Source organism: Berghia stephanieae, chromosome 4, assembly GCF_034508935.2.
Source record: "Berghia stephanieae isolate SIO BIC M18660-M18661 chromosome 4, UCSD_Bste_1.3, whole genome shotgun sequence".
NCBI lineage: Eukaryota > Metazoa > Mollusca > Gastropoda > Nudibranchia > Aeolidiidae > Berghia > Berghia stephanieae.
This window is the reverse complement of record NC_088363.1, coordinates 35,701,734-35,723,865: the sequence shown is the minus strand read 5'-3', so window position 1 is coordinate 35,723,865 and position 22,132 is coordinate 35,701,734. Positions and strand designations below refer to the sequence as shown.

At 34.4% G+C, this 22,132-nt stretch overlaps 1 protein-coding gene across 1 annotated transcript in view; it reads right to left on the bottom strand.

Annotated features, from left to right (window-relative positions):
- LOC144970480 (syntaxin-binding protein 4-like) overlaps positions 1-22,129 on the bottom strand; it is a 33,052-nt gene extending 10,923 nt beyond the window's left edge. Inside the window, exons 1-14 of the mRNA XM_078910174.1 lie at positions 22,021-22,129; positions 20,695-20,788; positions 18,966-19,054; positions 17,771-17,866; positions 17,265-17,337; positions 16,438-16,512; positions 9,959-10,038; positions 8,623-8,657; positions 7,420-7,456; positions 6,241-6,476; positions 4,493-4,589; positions 3,105-3,205; positions 1,659-1,817; positions 942-1,103 (exon numbers count right to left, since the gene is read on the bottom strand). Of these exons, the coding sequence (XP_078766300.1) occupies positions 942-1,103; positions 1,659-1,817; positions 3,105-3,205; positions 4,493-4,589; positions 6,241-6,476; positions 7,420-7,456; positions 8,623-8,657; positions 9,959-10,038; positions 16,438-16,512; positions 17,265-17,337; positions 17,771-17,866; positions 18,966-19,054; positions 20,695-20,759 (1,305 nt within the window). The 5' untranslated portion in view covers positions 20,760-20,788; positions 22,021-22,129. The remainder of the gene's footprint in view (positions 1-941; positions 1,104-1,658; positions 1,818-3,104; positions 3,206-4,492; positions 4,590-6,240; positions 6,477-7,419; positions 7,457-8,622; positions 8,658-9,958; positions 10,039-16,437; positions 16,513-17,264; positions 17,338-17,770; positions 17,867-18,965; positions 19,055-20,694; positions 20,789-22,020) is intronic.
- Between the last annotated feature and the right edge of the window lie 3 nt (positions 22,130-22,132).

Genomic DNA, 22,132 nt, shown 5'->3' with positions numbered 1-22,132 from the left:
GCTCTGTCTGGCATACACCAGACTTGCTTAGTTAAGAAATTTTACAAAATACGACGATTCACTTCAAAACACTGAAGTGAACCTGATGCTAAAAATTCAATATTGAGCTTAAAAAGTAGTCCATCAGACCCATGGAGCCGGAGTTTATCCCAGTTTCTATAGTGTGAAACGGACAATAGCAATTGCTTGCTACCCTTTGGACAGGACACTGGTCTAACATAAAGTACTTTCTGCCAGATCTAAGAGACACAGCTACCCATTTACTGCTGGGTGGACAGAGTGGGGGGGGGGGGAGTCAGAAAAAAAAAAAAATCTCGACTGCACCCGGGTTCAATCTTGGTCCCTTTTCTAAGTAGTCTCATTTCAAGACAAAGACAGAAAGCGTGCTGGAAAACATATGTAGGGGGATAGAAGACACTGTAAAGTGTCTCCCTGCCCACTATGGGAGGTCAGGAACCCCACCCAGGAAATGGGTTATAAATAGGTAACAAGCCTACACCTTGTACCAATTAAAATCTATATAATTCCTGATAACTCTCTAAGACAAGCAGAAGTAAAAATGTTACAGCGTTATCTGTTCCGGTTTAAACTCCTTGGAAGTGTGTGACCAGTCCTCTGGAGGACTAACAATGAATAGATTACATATTGAATCATAAGGTGGCATAACTATTTTAGTACAAGGATGTATAGGCAGCTTCTTATGATTACCGGGCTTAAAAAGGCGAGGATGGATGGTCTTTATGATGATCAACACTTATTTAGGCTAGAAAATAAGCAGCCATCAGTCTGAAACCAGATCAATTGTATACAAGGTATGTATCCAGTCCTCCAGAGGACTGCTTTCACACTTCCAAGGAGATTGGAACCGGTATTTGACATCACACTATTTCTCCCTATTGAAACTAAAGTAAATCTACCCCATGGTTCAATGCAAAACTTACAGACTTGGCCCCCTGGAGCCTGAGCTGTGCTACCTCATTCTCCAGCATAGCCACTACCTCCTCATAGTCCCTCTCTGTTTGCTGGGCCCTGAGCTGGGCCTGCTCTGCCAAGTGGAGCTTGGTGCGTAGAGTTCTGCCTTCTTCAATCACAGTTTGGGCTTGCTGCATCGGGTCGGAATAAATAAAAAAAATAGAGTCACGAATAAGAAAAATGATGATGTTGGAAGTTTTTGTTTAACAAACTGATTGCCATAGTTTTTGCAATCAATAAAAATTAATATAACAGCTTAAAAAAAAAGAACAAAATACCAAACATGGAACATTTCGGGCTCAAAACCCTTCTTCAGCAAACAGCAAAGAAGACATAAATACATTACTTAATTCCAGATAGACGACAGAGATCATCATTCTTTCTGTTTAAAAAAAAAATAATTTTTTAACCTAAAGCGCCAATATTTGCATCTTACGGGGTAACAGTAATAATATATTACTACCCTGTAATCTCATTAGTTTTAAATTCAATGAGAAAAAAAAAATTAAACATTAAATTTTTTTTTTGATTTGCTGTCTTGATTAGCTTGTACACAAATCACAACTTTAATGATAACTGTAATAAAGAATTATTTCAAGAGCCAGGAAAAATGTACATTAATACAGACTAAAAGCTTTCTAGCAAAACTGTCACGCTAAGTAAAAATGTCAAATAAAGTACCATACCTTTCTTATAAATAACAATTGCTCCTCTGATTGTTTGGAAGATGAGTTCCTGGTCCTTAATTCTTCTTTTAGTGCTGCTACCTCTGCTCGGAGTGCATCTCTCTCCTTGACAACGTCTTCGATGCTACCATCATTACCAATGAAAGTTACACTGGCTCCCTAGAGGAAAAGATGTTAAGAGGAGGAGGAAAAAAAACCCCAGAAAAATAAATTTAGATTACAGTATAATAATAATAATAATAATACTAATAATAAATAATAATAATAATAATAATAATAATAATAATAATAATAATATAATAATAATAATAATAATAATGATAATAATAACAATAATAATAATAATAACAATAATAAAAATAATAATAATAATAATAATAATAATAATAATAATAATAATAATAATAATAATAATAATAATAATAATAATAATAATAATAATAATAATAATAATAATAATAATAATAATTTATTCATCCAAAGGAAATTTTTCGTACATAATCTGCACAGACTGATAAACAGAAATGAAACAGCTTCTTTTTTTTGAATGGTAACACTTGAACATAGTACCAATTAAACATATAATATTTAAATAGCACCAACATCTTAGTGCTGGCTGTTTGGTGGGAAGGAAACTTGTACCATATCTTAAACAAAATATATTAAAATATACAAATGAGACCATTTCACTAAAAGCTAATTTTCCAGCAAACCCCCCCCCCCCCCACTTTTGCCCTGAAAAAACAAACAAACATACACCCACCCCAAAACAAAAACAAAACAAACAATCCCCCCCCCCCCCTTACAATCTTAAATCTAGAACATCTATATCGTTTTAGAGTAAACACAAACCCCAGAAAAATTTAATCCCGAACCACTGGATGTCCAGCTTGGGAAGAACCTGTCAAGTTTTAAAGGCCTTTAGAAAATAATGTATTTTTTAAATAAAAACTTCTTACCTTATTCAGCCATATATGAGATTTACATTATATCTGTATTATTTATCACGTTTTCCATAAAATATGTGTAGTTGGAGCGAAGTGGTCAAATGGTTAAGGTATTGCACTGTGACCTGATCCTGGGGTTCGAGTCCCACTTCAGACACTTTCATACTTTTTGTTGGACAAGATTATCAACACCCAATTTGCACACTTGGACAACAAGGGTGATTCCTGTTCACATCAGACATCTTGTTTGATGAATTATCTATATTCTTTCCTGAAATGCCTAGGCAACGGTATCCTTTTATGTCATGGTGGAAGGGCATCATTTTTTAAATGTGTAGTCGCACAGGCAAATAGTGTGAAATATGAAAACATGACTTTTCTATATATTTGTTTCTTTTGCCTCTGCTGGCAACTGTGCCTTTAAAATTTTGATTTTAGCTAAATTAGAGGCACAAATTAGACCTTTTAAATCCAAGAATAACACATAGAGGAATATTACCTGTTGAGAGAATCCTGTGACGTGATGTGCCAGGGGTGTCATTCTGCCTTTTAAGCCCCCCATCTCACCACGGAACAACGTCTTGGCCATTCTGGCAAATTCTGGAAATCAAAGCAAAAAATATGTTTGTTTTTAAGAGTTTTACGGCGCTTGCAACACATTTAGGTCATATCATTGCCAGTAAAAAAAGAAGAAAATTGGATAATAAAAACAGTCTAGATGTACAATTAAAAGGACTTGATGAAAAAGTAAGACATAGAGGAGATCGTTCAAATAGGGAACAGATGTAGATTCCAAGGGCACACTATCAGTGTACTTAGTTTGAGATCACCTAAAAGCCTCAGCCCGACACTAGCACAAGATCCCACTAAGAGGAATACACTCAAATGTTAACAAATCATATGTTAAAAAAAAAAAAAAATAACAGTACTTAACAGAGAGATGATTCACAATGAAAAGAATTTCATCTCCCAAAACTATAACAATACGTTCAACTGTTTCCCCTCCAGTCAAGGACTCCGGCCAGGGTCAGGACAAAACCGAGTAATCTCATTCCAAGACAAAGACAGAAAGCAATTAATTGGAAAACAGATTCAGGGGGATAGAAGACACAGCAAATACCTCCCTGCCCACTATGGGAGGTCAGGAACCCCACCCAGAAATAAAAATGTAATAACAATAAGCAAAAAGACCCTCTTAAAATTTTTTTTATTTATTACAACTTTGGTGAAGACATAGTACCAATTAAGACAACCAAGGTTACATTCATTTTACACCAGTTTCAAGTATTTATTGGATTTTTATTGTGTACCACAAGCCTCTACATGAATTTCCGAAAGGATGAAATAAAGTATTATATCATTGTTAAATTTTTATTTAAAAAAGGGTTCCTAACTCAAAGTTATTTGTGCTGTGAATAAAATTCTTTTAAAAAAAAATTGAGCTTTATATAGCGCAATATCCACTAAATGTGCTCAAAGCGCTTTACAATGGGTCCCTGGTCAACAGCAATATTTAACATGTAGGACAGGACATGATGCCTGTTAGGCGTTATTACAACTTTTAGGACAAAGACAACGCTGTTAATGGCCAGGTACTCATTTTACACCTGAGTACGGTGAGAGAATGTGAGTAAAGAGCCCTTTCCAAGGACTCAACTATACGCCGAGCGCGAGGCTCGAACCCAGGACCTTTTGATCCAAAAGCGAATGTCATACTACTAGACCACATAGCCGCAGTATAAAACTATCAAATAGAAATACAAAAGGAATGTTGTTCCCCCCCCCCCCAATTCTACAAAAAAATTAAGAGAAAAGTAATGCTCAATAATATATTTCTTCACATACTCTTGTTTTAGTAAATAATAATTTACTATTGTATTCACTTGCCTTCAAACCGAACCATTCCATCTGCATCGACAGTCAGACTTTCTCGCAACAGCTGGTGCTTATGGGGCGTCAACTCTAATCCTAGCTTTGACAGAGCCTGCGATAGAGAAAGAATGGAATGATGCTGGGACTTAAGTTAGAATACTGTTGGAAATGAAGTGAATAGGAACGTGCCAGAAGACAACAGAGCATCAAAACTTAATGGCAGCGATGGAGGCTCGAACCCACGACCTTACTGGTACGACAACTCCGCCTGGCCGAGGAGATCGTGACTACCGTATAAGTTATCTACGACGTCGTGGATAGTTCATACAGTATATGTGCTAAAAGCACTTTATGACGAGTTCTAATCCAATAGCAACACTGAACATGCAAAAGACATGATGTCTCTGAGGCTCTATAAATTTTTATTTTTCTTTCAACAAAGACTGCTTTTAACGGCCTGGAACTCATTTACATCTGATAACTGCAAAAGAATGTGAGTATATAATCTTTTCCGAGGACTCATCTTTAAAAATGAAAGGCCTCTAAAGGAAAATGACAATATGAGTTATTAAAAAATCGGATATATAAATCGATGGTCCAGCGCCTGTAAATAAGGATAAAGACCAGATCGGGAGAGAGGTGCAAAAGCTAATTCTATTTGCTCTGCTCTACTAATGCTTGATTCAGGCTTGAATTGTGAAAGATTTAAGAATATCTAACAAAGAACGTGTTCCTTATGAAATGAAAATTTGGCTTTACAATGGTATGCTGACATTGAATAAGTGTAGTTTGGTCAACAACAGACCTGAAACAATGAGAAATAAAAATATTCTTAAGAAAAAATTCCAAATTTCAAGAAAAAAAATCAGTATGAACTAAAAAATATATCTACTAAGCAACTTACAGCTTTTGACATTTGAATTTGACCAAATTTAGCTAAAAAAACAACAACAAAAAACTCCCCTGTATGAACAAATTATATCTTTGTAAGCAGTAGGTCTGTAAATACATTGATTAATTTGGAAATTGTGGCAACATAAAGCAAATATAAAGATTTAATTCTTATATCCTATCTGTTAAGCAACTTACAGCTTTTTGAATTTGACCAAAAAACCTCTAAATATAACAACAATAAAAAACCGCCTTGTATTATCTTTGTCAGCAAAAGATCTGTAAATACATTGATTAAGATGGAAATTGTGGTAACATGAAGTAAATGTCAAGATTTAATTCTTATATCCTATCTGCTAAGCAACTTAAAGCTTTTGAATTTGACTAAATTTGGCTAAAACTAACAAACAAACAAAAAAAAAAAAAGAAATTGAGCTTTTATGTAGCGCAATATCCACTAAAATGCTCAAAGCGCTTTACAAGGGGTCCCTAGCCAACAGCAACACTTAACAATGAGAAAAGACACCTGTTAGGCGATATTGCATTTTTTTTTTGGACAGAGACAACGCTGATTACGGCCAGGTACTCGTTTTACACCTGAGTAGGTACAGTGAGAGAATGTAAGTAAAGAGTCTTTTCCAAGGACTCAGCTATGCGCCGAGTGAGGCTCGAACCCAGGACCTTCCGATCCGAAAGCGAGTGTCATACCACAAGTCCACATAACCGCACAACAACAACAAAAAAAAACCCTTATATTATCTTTGTCAGCAGCAGGTCTGTAAATACATTGATTAAGTTGGAAATTGTAGCAACATGAAGTAAGTGTAAAGATTTAAATTCTTATACCCTATCTGGAAAAACTGGCAACTCACAGCTTCTAACTGATCTATGTGTAATTTCAGATTGGGATCTTTCATCAGTTTCCTGGAAAGCATGGAGTCCAGGGTATCGACAGGCGTCTCTCTGTCCACAGCCAATCCTGCTGCAGTCAGACTACGATTCAAGTGAGAATTGCTGGAGGCAGACGCATCCATCAAATGGTTGGCTACCTCACTGCTGTGACTGGACGTCGGACTTATATGACCGTTGATGTTGGTGGAGGACAGACCTGAGTATATTGAGTTAATGGACAGTAGAGCTGGTATGAATGCTGATGTAATGTCAAAGTTCGTTGTGTGAAAATGTGAAATACTGTTATTTCCATCAATCTGCCCAAACAAGATTATTTTAATCATATATCCATAACTGACGAAGGCCTTGGGCCTTAATATAATTTGTTTCAAGTTGCTTTCAGATATCAGTGAGCAATTGTTGTATTGTTCTTTTATCAATTAGTATATGGTCTTTTTTTTATAGGAAGCATCAAAATGTTAAAAAAAGAGTAAGGGTGAATTTTTACTAAACTGGCACATTGATGGTGACTACAGTACCAAGAAATGTAAAAAAAATAATCTTTTTATCTTATCTAAGGCTGTATATAGGACTTACCTTTTAAATTGGCACATTGATGGTAACTACAGAACCAAGAAATGCAAGAAAACAATCCTTTTATCTTATCTTATCTTATCTAAGCCTGTATATAGGACTTATCTTTAAAATGTCTAATACAATAGCACATAATTACAGAATCTCAAATCGAACAAGCAAGACCAACGATTTTCTGAAAGACTTAATGGGGGCAGCATGGCTCAGCGGTATGGTCTTTGCTTCTTACCCAAAAGATACAGAGTTCGACTACCCGCTGCGCAGTGTGGCCTTGAGAAAGTCACCTCACTTTGGCTCACTATGCGACGCTGCACTGCGGCTGACGCCCAGGTTATTCCAGTCTTTCTTTGGAAGAGATCCTAAAGACATATTTCCCCTTGGAGATGAATAAAGGGAACTTTATTTAATTAAATTTCTTAATAATACACTAAAGCGGAATGAGAAATGAATTAACCAGGTGATAAAATCAATGTGACCTTTGGAGTGTCAAAAATGACCTTACTCAATCAAGTCGTAAAAAAGTATGTAAATATCCAGAAAAAAAAATATTTAAAAATTCAGCTCACCTCGATCCATGGAATCAGGGAAGTCTAAACTTGATTGCTGTTAGAGACATATGATGACAAATATATAGTATTAACTTTTTACTTATAAATAAATTGAGGTTTTATAAAGTGCAATATCCACTAAACGTGCTCAAAGCGCTTTATAAAGGGTCCCTGACCAACAGCAACACTTTACATGTAGGACATGTTAGGCGATAATACAATTTTTTTTCGGACAGAGACAACGCTGCTAACGGCCAGGTACTCATTTTACACCTGAGTACGGTGATAGAATGTGAGTAAAGAGCCTTTTCCAAGGACTCAATGATGTGACGAGTGAGGCTTGAACCCAGGACCTTCCGATCTGAAAGCGAGTTTCATACAACTAGACAACATGCCGCACTTAACACCAAATAATACAACGTATAACTCACAACTTTTTTGAACAAAGCAATAAATTAGGTTATTTTAAAATCTTGATAATTTAGCATCTAAAAAGACATTTTATCATTACAAAGGCCCTTCAATAAACACAAGTTAACTATAATCAATTATATCTTTAATAAGGTCCACAATAACTTTTAAGCAATAATATTGTAAAGGGTTTCAAAACATCGCAGCTTCAATAAAAGTAATCCAAGCATTAGTGGGAAAAGTGTGGTATGGGGAGTCAACAACAAATCAGCCACTGCTAGGAATAAGATCGAAGTAACATTTAAAAGATACTGGGGAGCACTGTGGCATAGCGGTATGGTCTTTGCTAGATAAAGAACTGAACAAGTGTGTAAGATTTGCTTTGTCTGGAACCTTTCATATACACTTGTTCAGTTCTTTGATCTTACACCAGTGACTGCTCCTTAATTTCTTAATTTGATATGGTCTTTTCCCTGTACCTTGGAGGTATTGAGTTCAAATCCTCCGCTACACAGCGCAGCTTTGAGTGAGTCAGCTTACTCAGTTCCCTTCGTGGTGCTGCATTGAAGGTGATGCCTATGTCATTCCAGACTTGCCTTAGAGTAAACAATACTCAAAAATTCCTTCTTGGGGATAATAAAGGGAACTTTCTTTCTTTTAAATCTTTTTTTTTCTTTTTTCTTTCCTCATCATCATCATCATCATTCATGTGTATTCTTGATTTGCCTAAATAGCGCCAGTCCCAATTCATAACAATGAGATAAAAAAAAAAACCGTTTATCCATATAACCAAAATTCTTTTCTACCAACCTTGAAAACAGGATCTTTCTTAGGAAATTCAGTGCCTAAAATGATGAGGAAAATAAGACATTTCAAATACAATATATTATACCCTGCTTTTCAAAATCAGGGGTATTTGAAAAATAAAAAAAAACACAAAAATGATTAAAAATTATACATAAAAACAACTGAATCAAACTTTAACAAAATTAAGTCATTTAGAGTTGTCCGATGTACTGATAGTTGTAATTGTCTAAATATACCGCTGGACTGTGGCTGAGTACTTTCCACCACTGAATTATTATTTTTAATTTTTTTTTTCTGAATATTCACATACTTTTTCACGACTTGAATGAATAAGGTCGATTTTGACAATAGAAAGGTCCATTGGTTTTATCGCCTGTTTAATTCATTTCTCATTTTGCTTTAGTGTATTAAATCTTTCAGATCATCTTTGGTCTTGCTTATTTGATTTGACATTATGTAATTAATTGTGCTATGGTATAAGACACTTAAAAGATAAGTCTTATATATACAGCTTAAGATAAGATAAGATAAAAAGATTGTTTTGTTACATTTCTTGCTACTGTAGTTACCATCAATGTACCCTTACCCTTATTTTAACATTTTGATGATTCCTTTGTATTATCTATCAAAAAGGACAATGTGCTAATTGATAAAACAACTATGCAACAATTGCTCACAGATATCTGAAAACAATTAGATTACATATTAGACCCAACTACCTGGTTGCTGCTGTGTGGGTAAAAAAAAACAAAATTCTTACAAAGTTGGGAATCAAATCATATTTGCTTGTGTGCGAGTCTGGTACTCGCATTATCAAACTATATTAACTCACTCAACCCTAACACCGATTATATCAATATTTTACCCGTGTTACTTTTGCCTTTGTACAGATGTCCTTGTCCCATGCCTATTTATTACATTTTTCTGAGACAAATTATCGACTTAGTATCAAAGCTAATGTTTTCAATTTTTGCATGTTAATGATAGTTGAATAAAACTATGCACATGCTCATTTTCAATACACTTTTTTCCCAATTTTTAAAAGAAGCAAAAATCTCTAGGATTGAGTGAGTTAAACATATAGGAGTTATTACAAAAGAACAAGACATAAAAGTAAAAATTCTTGACATAAAAGTAAAAATTCTTATAAATCATACTAGCGATCTATTTATTATCTACAATCAGCTGAATACTACAGTATTATGTGATTGTTAAGTGAATAATTTTTTTTTTTAATCCTGCACAATTTTATTAAAACATCCAAAGAACTGAGAATATAATAATTTAAAAATAGAAATAAATCAGAAAAGCAGTGGAGTTTAAACACAAGAAAACTGACCTATTTCAGTCAAATTACTTGCATTCTTACTGGAGCTGGTTAGGGTGCTATACTTTGACTGGAACTCAGCAAACTCTCTCCTAGGATGAAATTGAAATTAGTGATACGTTAAAATCCTTCTCATTTATAGAAGTTATTTTGACATATCAATAACACCAGGAAAAAACAAGCAAGGTGGGATAGCCAAAAATTTAATAGAATTAGTCATGAGTTTAGACCCCAAGAATAGTAAGACAGAGATGGCAAACTCAAATTAAAAAAAAAAAATGAAATTAGAGGTTAAAAAAAGCTTTCTAGGTCTAGTATGAGAACATCCAAAAGATAAACCCCCCACTTATGAACTGGATGTGGATGCTCAAAAATCGTTATGGTTGTACATAACTAACAACAACATATCTTTTATCTAGCCATAACCTACAAAAGCTTAATGGTCGTCGTTAGGACAGCTGGCACCATACAAAGAAAACTGAATGTGTTTGGCCATACTCCAAAAGAGCGGATCTCTTTTAGCCAACTCTGTTTGACCATACCGTATTCCAGCATATTTTCTCGTACCAACAAACCAGGAAACATTAATGATTGCATTTTATTGTTTTGTTTTTAAGGGTTTTACGGCGTTGCAACACATGTAGGTCATATCAGTGCCAGTAAAAAGGAAGAAAACAGGTTCGTAAAAAGTTCTAGAATTACAATTGAAGCACCAAAGAAAAAGTAAGACAAACGGAAATTGGTTTAAATAGGGAACAGATGTAGATTCCAAAAGCACACTATCAGTGTACTTAGTTTGAGATCACCTAAATGTCTCATCCTGACACAAGCACAGTACTCCACGAAGAGGAACAGACTCAAATGTTTACAAATCATATATTATATATGTGAAACAAAAATAAATACAACGCATAACAGGGAGATGATTTACAAGACAAAAAAATATCACCTCCCAAAACTATAACTGTACAGTTGACTGTTTCCCTTCCAGCCTGGTTATCTGGTAATCTCATTCCAAGACAAAAATAGACAGCACGTTGGAAAACAGATATAGGGGGATAGAAGATACAGTAAGTGCCTCCCTGCCCACTATGGGAGGTCAGGAAACCCACCCAGGATTGCATATTAATACCTACAAATTTATACAGAATCAGCTCAATGAAAATCATAAAGACACAATCAATTTTTATTTTTGGCCACAAATCATCAAAAAGTCATTAAAACAAAAACAAACGATAACATTAGGAGGTAAAAAGTTCATTAATTTGGAAAATCTTGAAAATTATGTTAAAAAATGATGCCTTCAATTAAAAAACAAAACAACAAAAGATGTAAAAATGTGCATTCTACAATTGATAAGAACAGGAAATGAAGTAAGGAAAGTGCCAGAAGATGATAGAGAAAAAAAACTTTGCGGCCTTGAGGGCTAGAACCCAAGACCTTACTGTTACGACAACTCTGCCTGGCCATGAGAGGTTTGCTCTAAGGTCGAAGCTGTCCACCAATCAAAACAAAAGTGGTATCATGCCTCGTGTCTATCTTGATCAAATTTCCCGCCTTTTTGAGGTCATGGGTTCAACACACAATCACAGCAAAGTTTGTTAGCCAGCATTTAAGCTTAATAGCCGTATTCTCAACAGAAACATATGATATAGAGACGATAGAGAGATTGATTAAGCTCTTATATTGAGGTTGAATATTAATTCTACAGTTGGGACATTCTTAATTGTCATGGACCCAAAGCAATACAGACAACTAATAAAACCATGACCTCATTCTGAGTTTTCAGCAATTGAAAAGCAGGCTAAGAACATCAAATAAAAAGCAGAAAATAAATGGATGAAAACTAATTTAGAAATTTTTCACCAAATCTACAATTACTATGAGAAAAAGCTAAGAAAAATGATGTCAGAATTCTAAAAGTAGTTATTTTGATAGCACATTGTATGAAATAATAAAAAGTTGCAGGAAGACATTTTGATCAACTGTCACAGCTTTAGAAGAAAAAAAGATAAGAATGAGATTATACTAAATATTAAAACAAAGGGATCCCCGAGGATTTATATTTTTGGTCTGCTTTGATGGTGAAGAAAATGATATCCCCAATACATAACCATGGGTGACAGCAGGTTGAAGTGCTGAAACCTGAAACTATAATCTCGACACTTTGCCAAACCTGAAAAAGTTCCTACTGAAAATGCGGCCTAAACTTTACTCTTATTTCATCACCGTTTTTATACCATTATGACCTGCATTGGCTGCCTGTTGAGAAAAGGATTAAATTCAAAGCTTGTGTTTTAGTGTATCGTTGTCTTGAAGGTACTGCCCCTTCCTACCTTTCGGAACTAATTGAAAGATATTCAAAACCCCGCCCCTTACTTTCGGCCAGTGATTCCACAAAACTATTTGTCCCTCGAATTCGGAAAAATGCTGGAATGAGATCCTTTTCTCATTTCGGACCCTCTATTTGGAATGCCTTACCGCAGAGCATTCGTGAAAAAGAATCTTTGTCTATTTTTAAACGTTTGCTTAAAACATATCTGTTTCGATTTTAGTAGATGGTATGAGAGGCAAGATAGGTTTGGTTTGTGTTGTGTGTTGTGTTGTGTTGTGTTGTGTGTGTGTGTGTGTGCTTGTGTGTGTAAATGATTATGTTTCAGCCTAAGTAATTTGTAATTTAAGCGCTTAGAGTCTGGTGTCTCTGAGTTATAGCGCTATATAAGTTTTCAGCATTATCATTATTATTATTATTATTATTAAATGATTACACAGCAAATATATTGACACAATGAGGAAATTAATTTGATTTTAAAACCAACTTATAATACACCGAAACTGGAGGTATTTGACTTCGAGATATCAAGAAACCGGAATTCCGGCATGAACCGGAAAACTGGCACCCATGTACATAACGTCAACTCAACAAACCTTAACTGATGATTATATGTTCAAAAAGTAGTCCATGAAGCCAGTTTCTATAGCTTGAAATGGACAATAGCAATTTCTTGTTTGCTACCCTTTGGAGATCTCGACTAAACTCGGGATCTATCCCAGTCCCTTTGAGTGTGAAGCTAGTGCTCTAACAACTGATCTATCAGGATACTGTGTTACAAAAGAATTGAGTATTAAAATCAGTTCAGAGAGGTATCAGAAGATAAAATGTTAAAAAATATTTTGCTGATTTCTGTTAAAAAACTTTCAGCTAAATATACTTGACAAATTACTGAGATAGCGTAGAGGAACTTGCACATATATATATATCATCATCCATCGTGGCTTGTGCTCTTGAGCACGTTGCCGGTCAGCTGTCTCCACGAATCATGATCCACTGCGGTGCATATGAAATCTGTGTTACTTTTAAAATCACATTTGGCCATTCTTAGGTTATTTAAATAAGTCATTCTTTGTCTAGCTCTCTTTCCTTCGATCATCCCAGATGTTACCAACTTTTCTATTCCGTCTCTTCTCCACACATGTCCCAGAAACCGTAACTGCCTCTTTCTGATGATATCAATCAATATTCGTCCCTTTCTCACCTTCTCCAACACTTCCTCGTTCGTATACCTGTCTGTCCATGATAACCTCAACATTCTTCTATACACCCACATCTCAAATGCCTCTAACCTCCTCGTACATTCTTTGTCAAGTGTCCACGTTTCACAACTGTATAAAAGGGTACTTATAACATACGTTTCTACTACTTTCATTCTGGTCTTCAACTTTAGGTTGTTGTTTGACACAACTGGTCGTATTTTGTGGAACACGTTTTTTGCTATTGCTATTCTTTGTTTTATACATCCTCTATGTACGTGCGTCATGGGTAATGATAGTGCCTAAATATATAGAAGATCGTGTTGTTGTCATTCTTTGAGTCCACCATGCATCCGGTTTTCTTAACATTTAGTTTTAGGCCTATTTCTTCACTTTTGCACACCAGTATATCTAAAATTTTCTGCATGTGTTCTGGAGAGTATGCCATCAGAGTACCATCGTACTTATCTTATGCTATTCATTTTCTGCCCTCAAACGACGATGCCTTTCATATCTTCAATTTCTTTGAATATTATTTCACTATATATGTTAAAAAGGTCTGGTGATAAGACGCAACCTTGTCTTACTCCCTTCTCGATGATAAAGGAGTCTGATGTTTCAACATCAAGTTTTACATATGCTGTTTGATTCCAGTATAAGTTTTTCACAAGTCGAAGGTCTTTACTGTCTATACCGATCTTTTCTAAGATTTTGAATAGCGTTTCGTGCTGTACTGAATCGAAAGCTTTGGAATAATCAATGAAGCATAGATAAAGTGATTTTTGTTTTTCAATTGACCATTGCATTATTGTTTTCAATGTAAAGACTGCATTTACAGTACCCTTTTCTTTAACAAAACCAAACTGCTCGTCACTTACCTCCGGAGAGATCTTGCTCCTCATTCTTTTCATAAGTATTCTTAATATAATTTTTGTGGCCTGGCTCATTATGCTTATTGTTCTGTGTTGATCACAGTCAATAGTTCCTTGTTTTTTGGGTATGGTAATGAATACCGATTGTCTCAAAACATTAGGCAATTCACCCTTTTCGTATATGAAATTAAGGGGGGGGGGGGGTAGCGACATTAAAAATGATGAATTTTGACCCAGCTTGCTAAAATTAGATTTTGGTGGGATATTGTCACGTGACCATTTGTCTGCATAAAAAATTGCATGAGAACTTCATCTTCAGGATTTTTCGACTCAAAATAACGTATTTTTTGCCCCATAGCATGGTTAAACCCTGCCCGTTTTTAGTTTCAGCGGACTGATTTCATGAAAGAATATCAAATAGTCTTTATAGCTAAGTAAAGGCAAAAACATATCAATGAATAGTAAAAACTCTCCTCTATCTTCAATAACCAATCACTTTGTTCTTAATGATGTCATGTGGTCACAATCCAATCAGAGAGAGAGAGGAGAGTTTTTCCCTAAACTCGTTTACTTTGATTTTTAAATGCATTTTTCTCAAAACTGCAATTTTCGTCACTAAAAACCTATCTCCTCCCTCAGTTTTCAACCAATCTTCTTCAAACTTTCTACAAATGAGTGTCATACAAATACGCAGGTCGTCTAGGAGCCGGATTTTTGAAAAAAAATTTTTTTTGGAGTAATTTGAAATTATGTAACTTTTTTCAAGGGGAATAATCGAGTAATAACTTTGAACTTAATTTTTAAAGTTTCTAATTAAAAAATTAAAAATCGGGCCTCTAGAGCCTCTTTATTTTCCTTTTTTCTACCTGTGACCAAAATATTGTGGTAATCGGTTGATAAACAAAAAAACCTTTGACTTTTAAAGATTTGTTGTTTATTTTCCAATATGGCGTCGTTTCCATAGCAACGGGCAACTTTTTCGAAAAAAATTATATGCAATCATCCTTCCCAAACAGGTACATTATGACTGTGCATAAAAGTTAAGGATATTTCATCAAATAAAAAAAATGACCCTTTAGTGTCGCTCCCCCCCTTAAAGGCTTTTGTCAGAATGTCTATTCCCAGATTGTCGAGGGCGTCAATCAATTCTAATGAGAAACTATCTTGGCCTACCGCTTTCCCCCTTTTCATCTCTTTGCAAGCAGCTTCTACTTCTTCTCGCATAATCTGGGGACCCGTGTTCACAGTAGAGATTACTTTATCCAAGCACGTCCCTCTTTTGTCATCTGTGTAAAGATTTTTTATGTATACTGCCCAACGTTCCAAAATTTCGTTGTTGTCGATTAGTATATTATCATTTGCGTCTATATATAAAACAGTTCAAGTACAATTATGATCAACTTCTGCAATATTGTTTCATCAGGAAGTGGAAGTGAAAGCAGATTGTTGTGTTTTCCGTATTTTTCTAGATTCATGTTTATGGAGGTTCACAATTACATAAAAGGTGTTTGTTTCTATGTCTGCATGAGGATGTTAGTTCGTTTCTTCTGTCGAGTGTTGCCATGTTCAGTTTGTGATGATGAAGAATTTTTCTTCTTAGCAGAGGTTGCAAATCTTAGAAGAGGGGGTGTACAACTGTGCTCTAGAGATGATTTTCCATGTAATGCTGTGTTGTATGTTTTTTCTTTGAGGATCCAAATGTGTTCGCTTAGTGTAGTAGAATGTTGTTTGTGTATGTTTATATATATATATATATATATATATATATATATATATATATATATATATATATATATATATATATATATATATATATATATATATTTATTATATGTATATTCTCATACCATTTCTACTTCTTACAGCTTTTGAAAAACATCTTTGAAAAATTACCTTTTCAAATCTATACCCAGTCTCATACTTGCCAGCCTTTCCTGCATTGGAACAAAAGGTCTCTGACAGCTTCTTCCTCATCTTAAATTAACACTTATGATAAACGAGCTCAGACTAACTAATCCAAATAATTTGCAAATCAATATGCCATTTCATTTTTTCAAATTAAGAAAAAATTTAGCCATGTTTTCTCACCTTGATTCAGCATCTCTAGTGATGATCATTTCTACATGGTTAGAAGCTGAGGCCTGACGAAGTATTGATACAGCCCTACGAAGGAGAGTTAAAATTTAAAATAGATGCATTATAAACAAAGACAGATTATGTGTAATCATGCTGCATTCATATCTGACTAAGTCAGCTAACTTCATCTCCTGCAAACAGGAAAAAATAATGCCCTTGCCCTTGAGGATGTATATAAGGTTTTAAGTTAGCCTTAGCGCAAGAAGAAGAATCCATAATGGCACATGCAATTTATATTACCCGATATTTAAAAAAATTACAGACCTCATTTGAGAAAGGGTTGAACAGCAATATAAACATTACTCTTGATCTTTAACTCTCTTGAGTTCATATGCATGGAAATCGAACAAATTTGTTCGGCAGTGATGATAACGATTATGGTGACTATAATGATGATATTATTAAGCTTTGTTACAACGAGAGGTTGAGCCAGGATATACTGAGTCAAGAATAAATAAAAAGAAAACAAAAATGGAATATTGAAACTCTCTGTGGGGCAAGATGGCCAAGTGGACAAGGCATTGCACTTTCACCCTGGTGACCCGGATTCGTGCCCCACATTCGGAATCTCGCATATTTTGTTGTTGATTATCTCAGTTTCATTCCTCAATATAAACTCTAAAGAAAGAATTTCCCAAGAAGATGTAGAGGAATCTCTATTTATCTTTATGTTAATTTGCTTCCTCATCTCATGCATGTAAAAACATAAAAAATATAAAGAGGGAAGATATACTTTGAACAAACACAAATTAAAATTTGAAATTAGTAAAACATCATACCTGTCATAAGTGATTCCTTGCATGCTCTGCCCATTGACTTCCAAAATTAGGTCTCCATTTCTTATTTCATCATCTATTTACGATAAACAATGAAATAAAATGATAACTTACGATATGAAAATAAAGCAACATGTGAATTTTTATTGCAATAAATATTGAGAAACTATGTAAAGTTAATTGGCCATTTTCTGAATTCTTAAACTTAAATTATATAATAATAATAATAATAATAATAATAATAATAATAATAATAATAATAATAATAAATAATAATAATAATAAAATAATAATAATAATAATAATAATAATAATAATAATAATAATAATAATAATAATAATAATAATAATAATACAACCTATGAATGAGGAAAAAATTCCCAAAAAGTTAGCAACCTCCGTAAAATGCACCTCTATGTAAAAAAATTTCCACCTGTGTGACCGTTGACATTCATTTAATAATTAACTACAACATATGGTCTATAACAATATTTTTTTCATCACTATACCTCTTGCCTCTGCCAGCCCGCCTGGCAACACTCGTTTTATGAATATTCCATATTCCTCTTTACCATCTGGAGAACATCCTCCACATACTTTGAGACCTGTAAACAAATAAAAATATTTTAATTAAGCATGCAATTGTATTTTCTTTGGGCTTAATATAGAATGTATGAGCCATATAATGAGGTGTAAGATACGACAACAGTAGTTCTTTGGCTTAAGGAACTAGATTAAAATATTATATTACCTTTGCATAATGCGACCTTGAAAAAAACAAAACAAAATACTAGTGCTTTTGTAAAGCGCAATATCCACTAAACGTGCCTAAAGCGCTTTACAAATGTCCCCTAACCAACAGCAACACGTAACATGACATGACCCCTGTCAGGTGATATTACATTTTTTTTTCTGACAGAGACAACGCAATTAACGGCCATATACTCATTTTACACTTGAGTATGCTGAGAAAATGTTGGTAAAGAGCCTTTTCCAAGGACTCAACTATGCGCTGAACCCAGGACCTTCTAATCCAAAAGCGAGTGTTATACCACCTCGGTCTAACTTGATATCCAAGACAGCAAACTGATTAAAATAAATAAGTGTTTTTATGCATAATTTTATGATTTGTTGAGGTAAAAAACAACATGCTTTTAGGTTAAATTTAAATCTACAATGGAGAAGGGTTGCCGAATTCAGTTGTTCTCCAGAAATTCTTCTAGATCTACCTTAATTTCACGTTAGTATAAATAATTAAAATCTATAAGTGCCTGTGTATGAAAAACCTTTATTTAACTGCAAATTAAGATAAATTAAATAAAACAGAACACATCTATTTCTAAATATCATAAAAGTCTTAAAATAGTGGAATGAGCAAGGAGGGAGGCTTCCGAAAGCTCCTACATCCCCAGTATTCTTTGTTTTTTTTTATAATGTTCTAGTAGGGGGTTTGGGAGGGGGGAGACTTAAAAAAAATAATCCCCCCCCCTCCCAAACCCCCTACTACAACATTATAAAAAACAAAGAATACTGGGGATGTAGGAGCTTTTGGAAGGCCTCCCAGCAAGGAAATTCTTCACCCAATCTCCATATGACTTACATCTGTTTTCAATTCACATTTAGACCACCATAATCGTTTCTTCGTACAAATCTCATATAAAAAATAATATAAACAGAAAAGAAGCAATTTTATCTGCTACTTACCAAGCCCCTGTGTTGTATTTTCAAATAAAATCACCTCTGATTCTCGGGAATCCTGCAAATCTTGTCCATCACTGACCATATCATTTTCTCTGTTAGAAAAAAAAAAAGAGATGAAATATGTTACAGTGAGTGACATAATCAGTCGGATGCTAAAAAGGTTTGAACTGAGATATTGCCGAGTTTAGTTAGAAGGTCAATTTTGATCAAAAACGAGTTCTTGTCATAAATGATTAATCAAAATCAACCCTTTTTTTACATCTTCGAGAAATATCAAAGCTTAATTTCACTTCTAGATATTTTTCACAGCTAGTCAAGTTGAAAAAGTATGAAATTTGAGAAAAGTTGCTGGATACCTTTCCTACACATCTGACCATAACCTCATGAAAAATCACCCGATTTACTTCAAATAAAGATTAAAATGCTATGGGGAGCATATTCTTTCAGAAAATGCAAAAAAATGCAATCCAAAATTTTCACCTTCCGACTGATTATGACAAATATGATAAGTTTAAAGGACAAAAGGGCTGTCTTGCAATATGAAAAGGGTTGACAAAGTTAATTGGAGGCTGTTTTTTAAAATATTTGTCATGTTCTTGTTAAATATCATTCATTTTTTAAGATTAAAAAGTATAAAAAAACAAAAGTGAAATTTTATTTAGAGTAATCTCCACTAAACGTGCTAAAAGCGCTTTACAATGGATCCCTAGTCAATAGTAACACTGACACGTGGGACTACACATGAATTATGTTAGGCGATATTTTATTCTTTTTGGGGCAGAGACAATGCTGTTAACGACTAGGAACTCATTTTACACCTGAGAACGGTGAGAGAATGTGAGTAGAGCCTTTTCGGGGGACTCAACTATACACTGCTCGGGACTCAAACCCTGGACTGTCCAATCCGAAAGCGAGTCTCAAACCACTAGACCACATAGCCTCACATGAAACTCTGGAATTGTGTGTTGAACAAAACTTGGCTTGAACCCACCAGGGTTCAATCAGTATTATGTCCGGCCGGATGAATTGGACCCTCAAACCTAACTTTAAAATTAAAGTTATAAGGAATAGGAATTGTAAAGATTTTTACAACGTAAGAACCTGTGTGCATTCTCCACCATAACGAAGATAAATATATAGGAATTGTAAAGATTTTTACAATGTAAGAACCTGTGTGCATTCTCCACCATAACAAAGATAAATATAGGAATTGTAAAGATTTTTACAATGTAAGAACCTGTGTGCATTCTCTCCACCATAACGAAGATAATTTCACTAAAAATTCCGTATTGAGGCTATAATTAATAAATTCAATTTCCGGAAACTAGTTCATCCCATCATAATACCAAGAAGAAGAAGAAGAAGAAGAAGAAGAAGAAGAAGAAGAAGAAGAAGAAGAAGAAGAAGAAGAAGAAGAAGAAGAAGAAGAAAAGAAGGAGGAGAAGAATAAATTTCATCATGAACACCTTTCTTTTTCTCAATATTTATCAGAAATAAGATAACATGCAGTGAATCTGGGAAATCACCAGTTCTGTTGAAAGAACACTCGACTAACGTCCATACTGATCTGGTCCAAATCTTTTAGTTTCATTTTCTCGTCTAACAGGCATCATGTCTTTTCCTACATGTTAAGTGTTGCTGTTGGCTACGGACCCATTGTAAAGCGATTTGAACACGCTTAGTGGATAATGCCCTATATAAAAGCTCAATACCCATCCCACAGATTACTTACCTCATACGGTTCCCTTTCAGGTCCTCAGAACACACAGGGTCAGTCAAAGTCAGGGTGACAGACATCGTAAGTTGCTGATTTATTTCACCATGAGCTGTTTTCATTTTAAAGGAACCAAAATTAATAAATTGTTATCATATTCTAGTAACTGTTTAATAGCGAGACTGAATTTCTTTTAAATAATATCTTTTATCAGTTTTTAACTTAAGGTAGTTGCAGAAATCACTGTTTTTACACATAAAAAAAGGACGCTGGTTGAACTGGAAACCATTTTATTGCACAACTCTCTTGGTGAAAACCGTGACATGATGGCAAGTTAAAGATAAAATCGAACCATGTCTCAAGTGCTTTATAAAATTAGCCAAATGCTAGGCATCACAAGAAGTTGTCAGAGAATTTCCTGGAATACTTTTTAGTGTTTGATATTATATGTTGATTCCATACAATGTTTATCACAATTATTGCTTGATCAACAGTAATAATGGCATCTGAGAACAATGCTTTGGAATTTGTTTGACAGCAAATGATGAATATGAAGATTTATATGAATATAATTTATGACGGCTTCATTAAATCATAAAATAATGAAATGAGATACGGGGTGATTTCGTTATTGAAAGTTGGTTGGCTTGATTCCATTTAAAATTGAAGAATAATATATAGTGATTTGGATTGGAGTGAAACTTTATAGGGACCACACCCAACATCAGGCTTAAGTTGACCTCAAGTGAAAACTCAGTGTGTAAATCTCTGCCGTCGCAGTGGATTGATTTTGGGGCGGGTGCAATTTAAAAAGTCTTTCCAAGAACTAAGCGGGTATGAAAGATAGAAAGTGTAATAAAAATTATAGGACTAGGACCTCTTAAAGAAATAATTGGAAGTATTTCAAAATTAATTAAATGAACGGTTCAAGTTAGATTACGACGGCACGACGGTGATTTTGATACCAATCCAATACAATCTCAATCACTATCTGAGACTGAGCCCTCAACAGCTGAAAACATCATTTTGAAAAGGATTGATTAAAAAAAACGAACATCAGAAAAGAAAAGATGGTTTTGTGAAACAAGACAAATATCTAGTTTAAAATTTAAAACACAAACCAATACCAATATAAATATGTAAGTCATGAATCACAACAATCAACAAGATTTCTTTCTAAGTTTTCTATCTAGCAGACAGCTGACGAGAGTTGAATGAAGGACTTGAGTGAGAAAAATGAACAGGAGTAAGAGAAACATGATATATCATGTTTGTACGACTATAGTGCATTTTATGCTTGCAAAATTGGCTCCTAAGAATTGAAGACTGAGTAAATAAACATACAATCATATTATTTGCTTGACCAGTTGACATCGAATATTATTCCACTTGTCGCTACGTTGCTGGGGTTCAACATTTTCTTGTCTCCACTTCTGTCTTCCTGTACGATTTCATT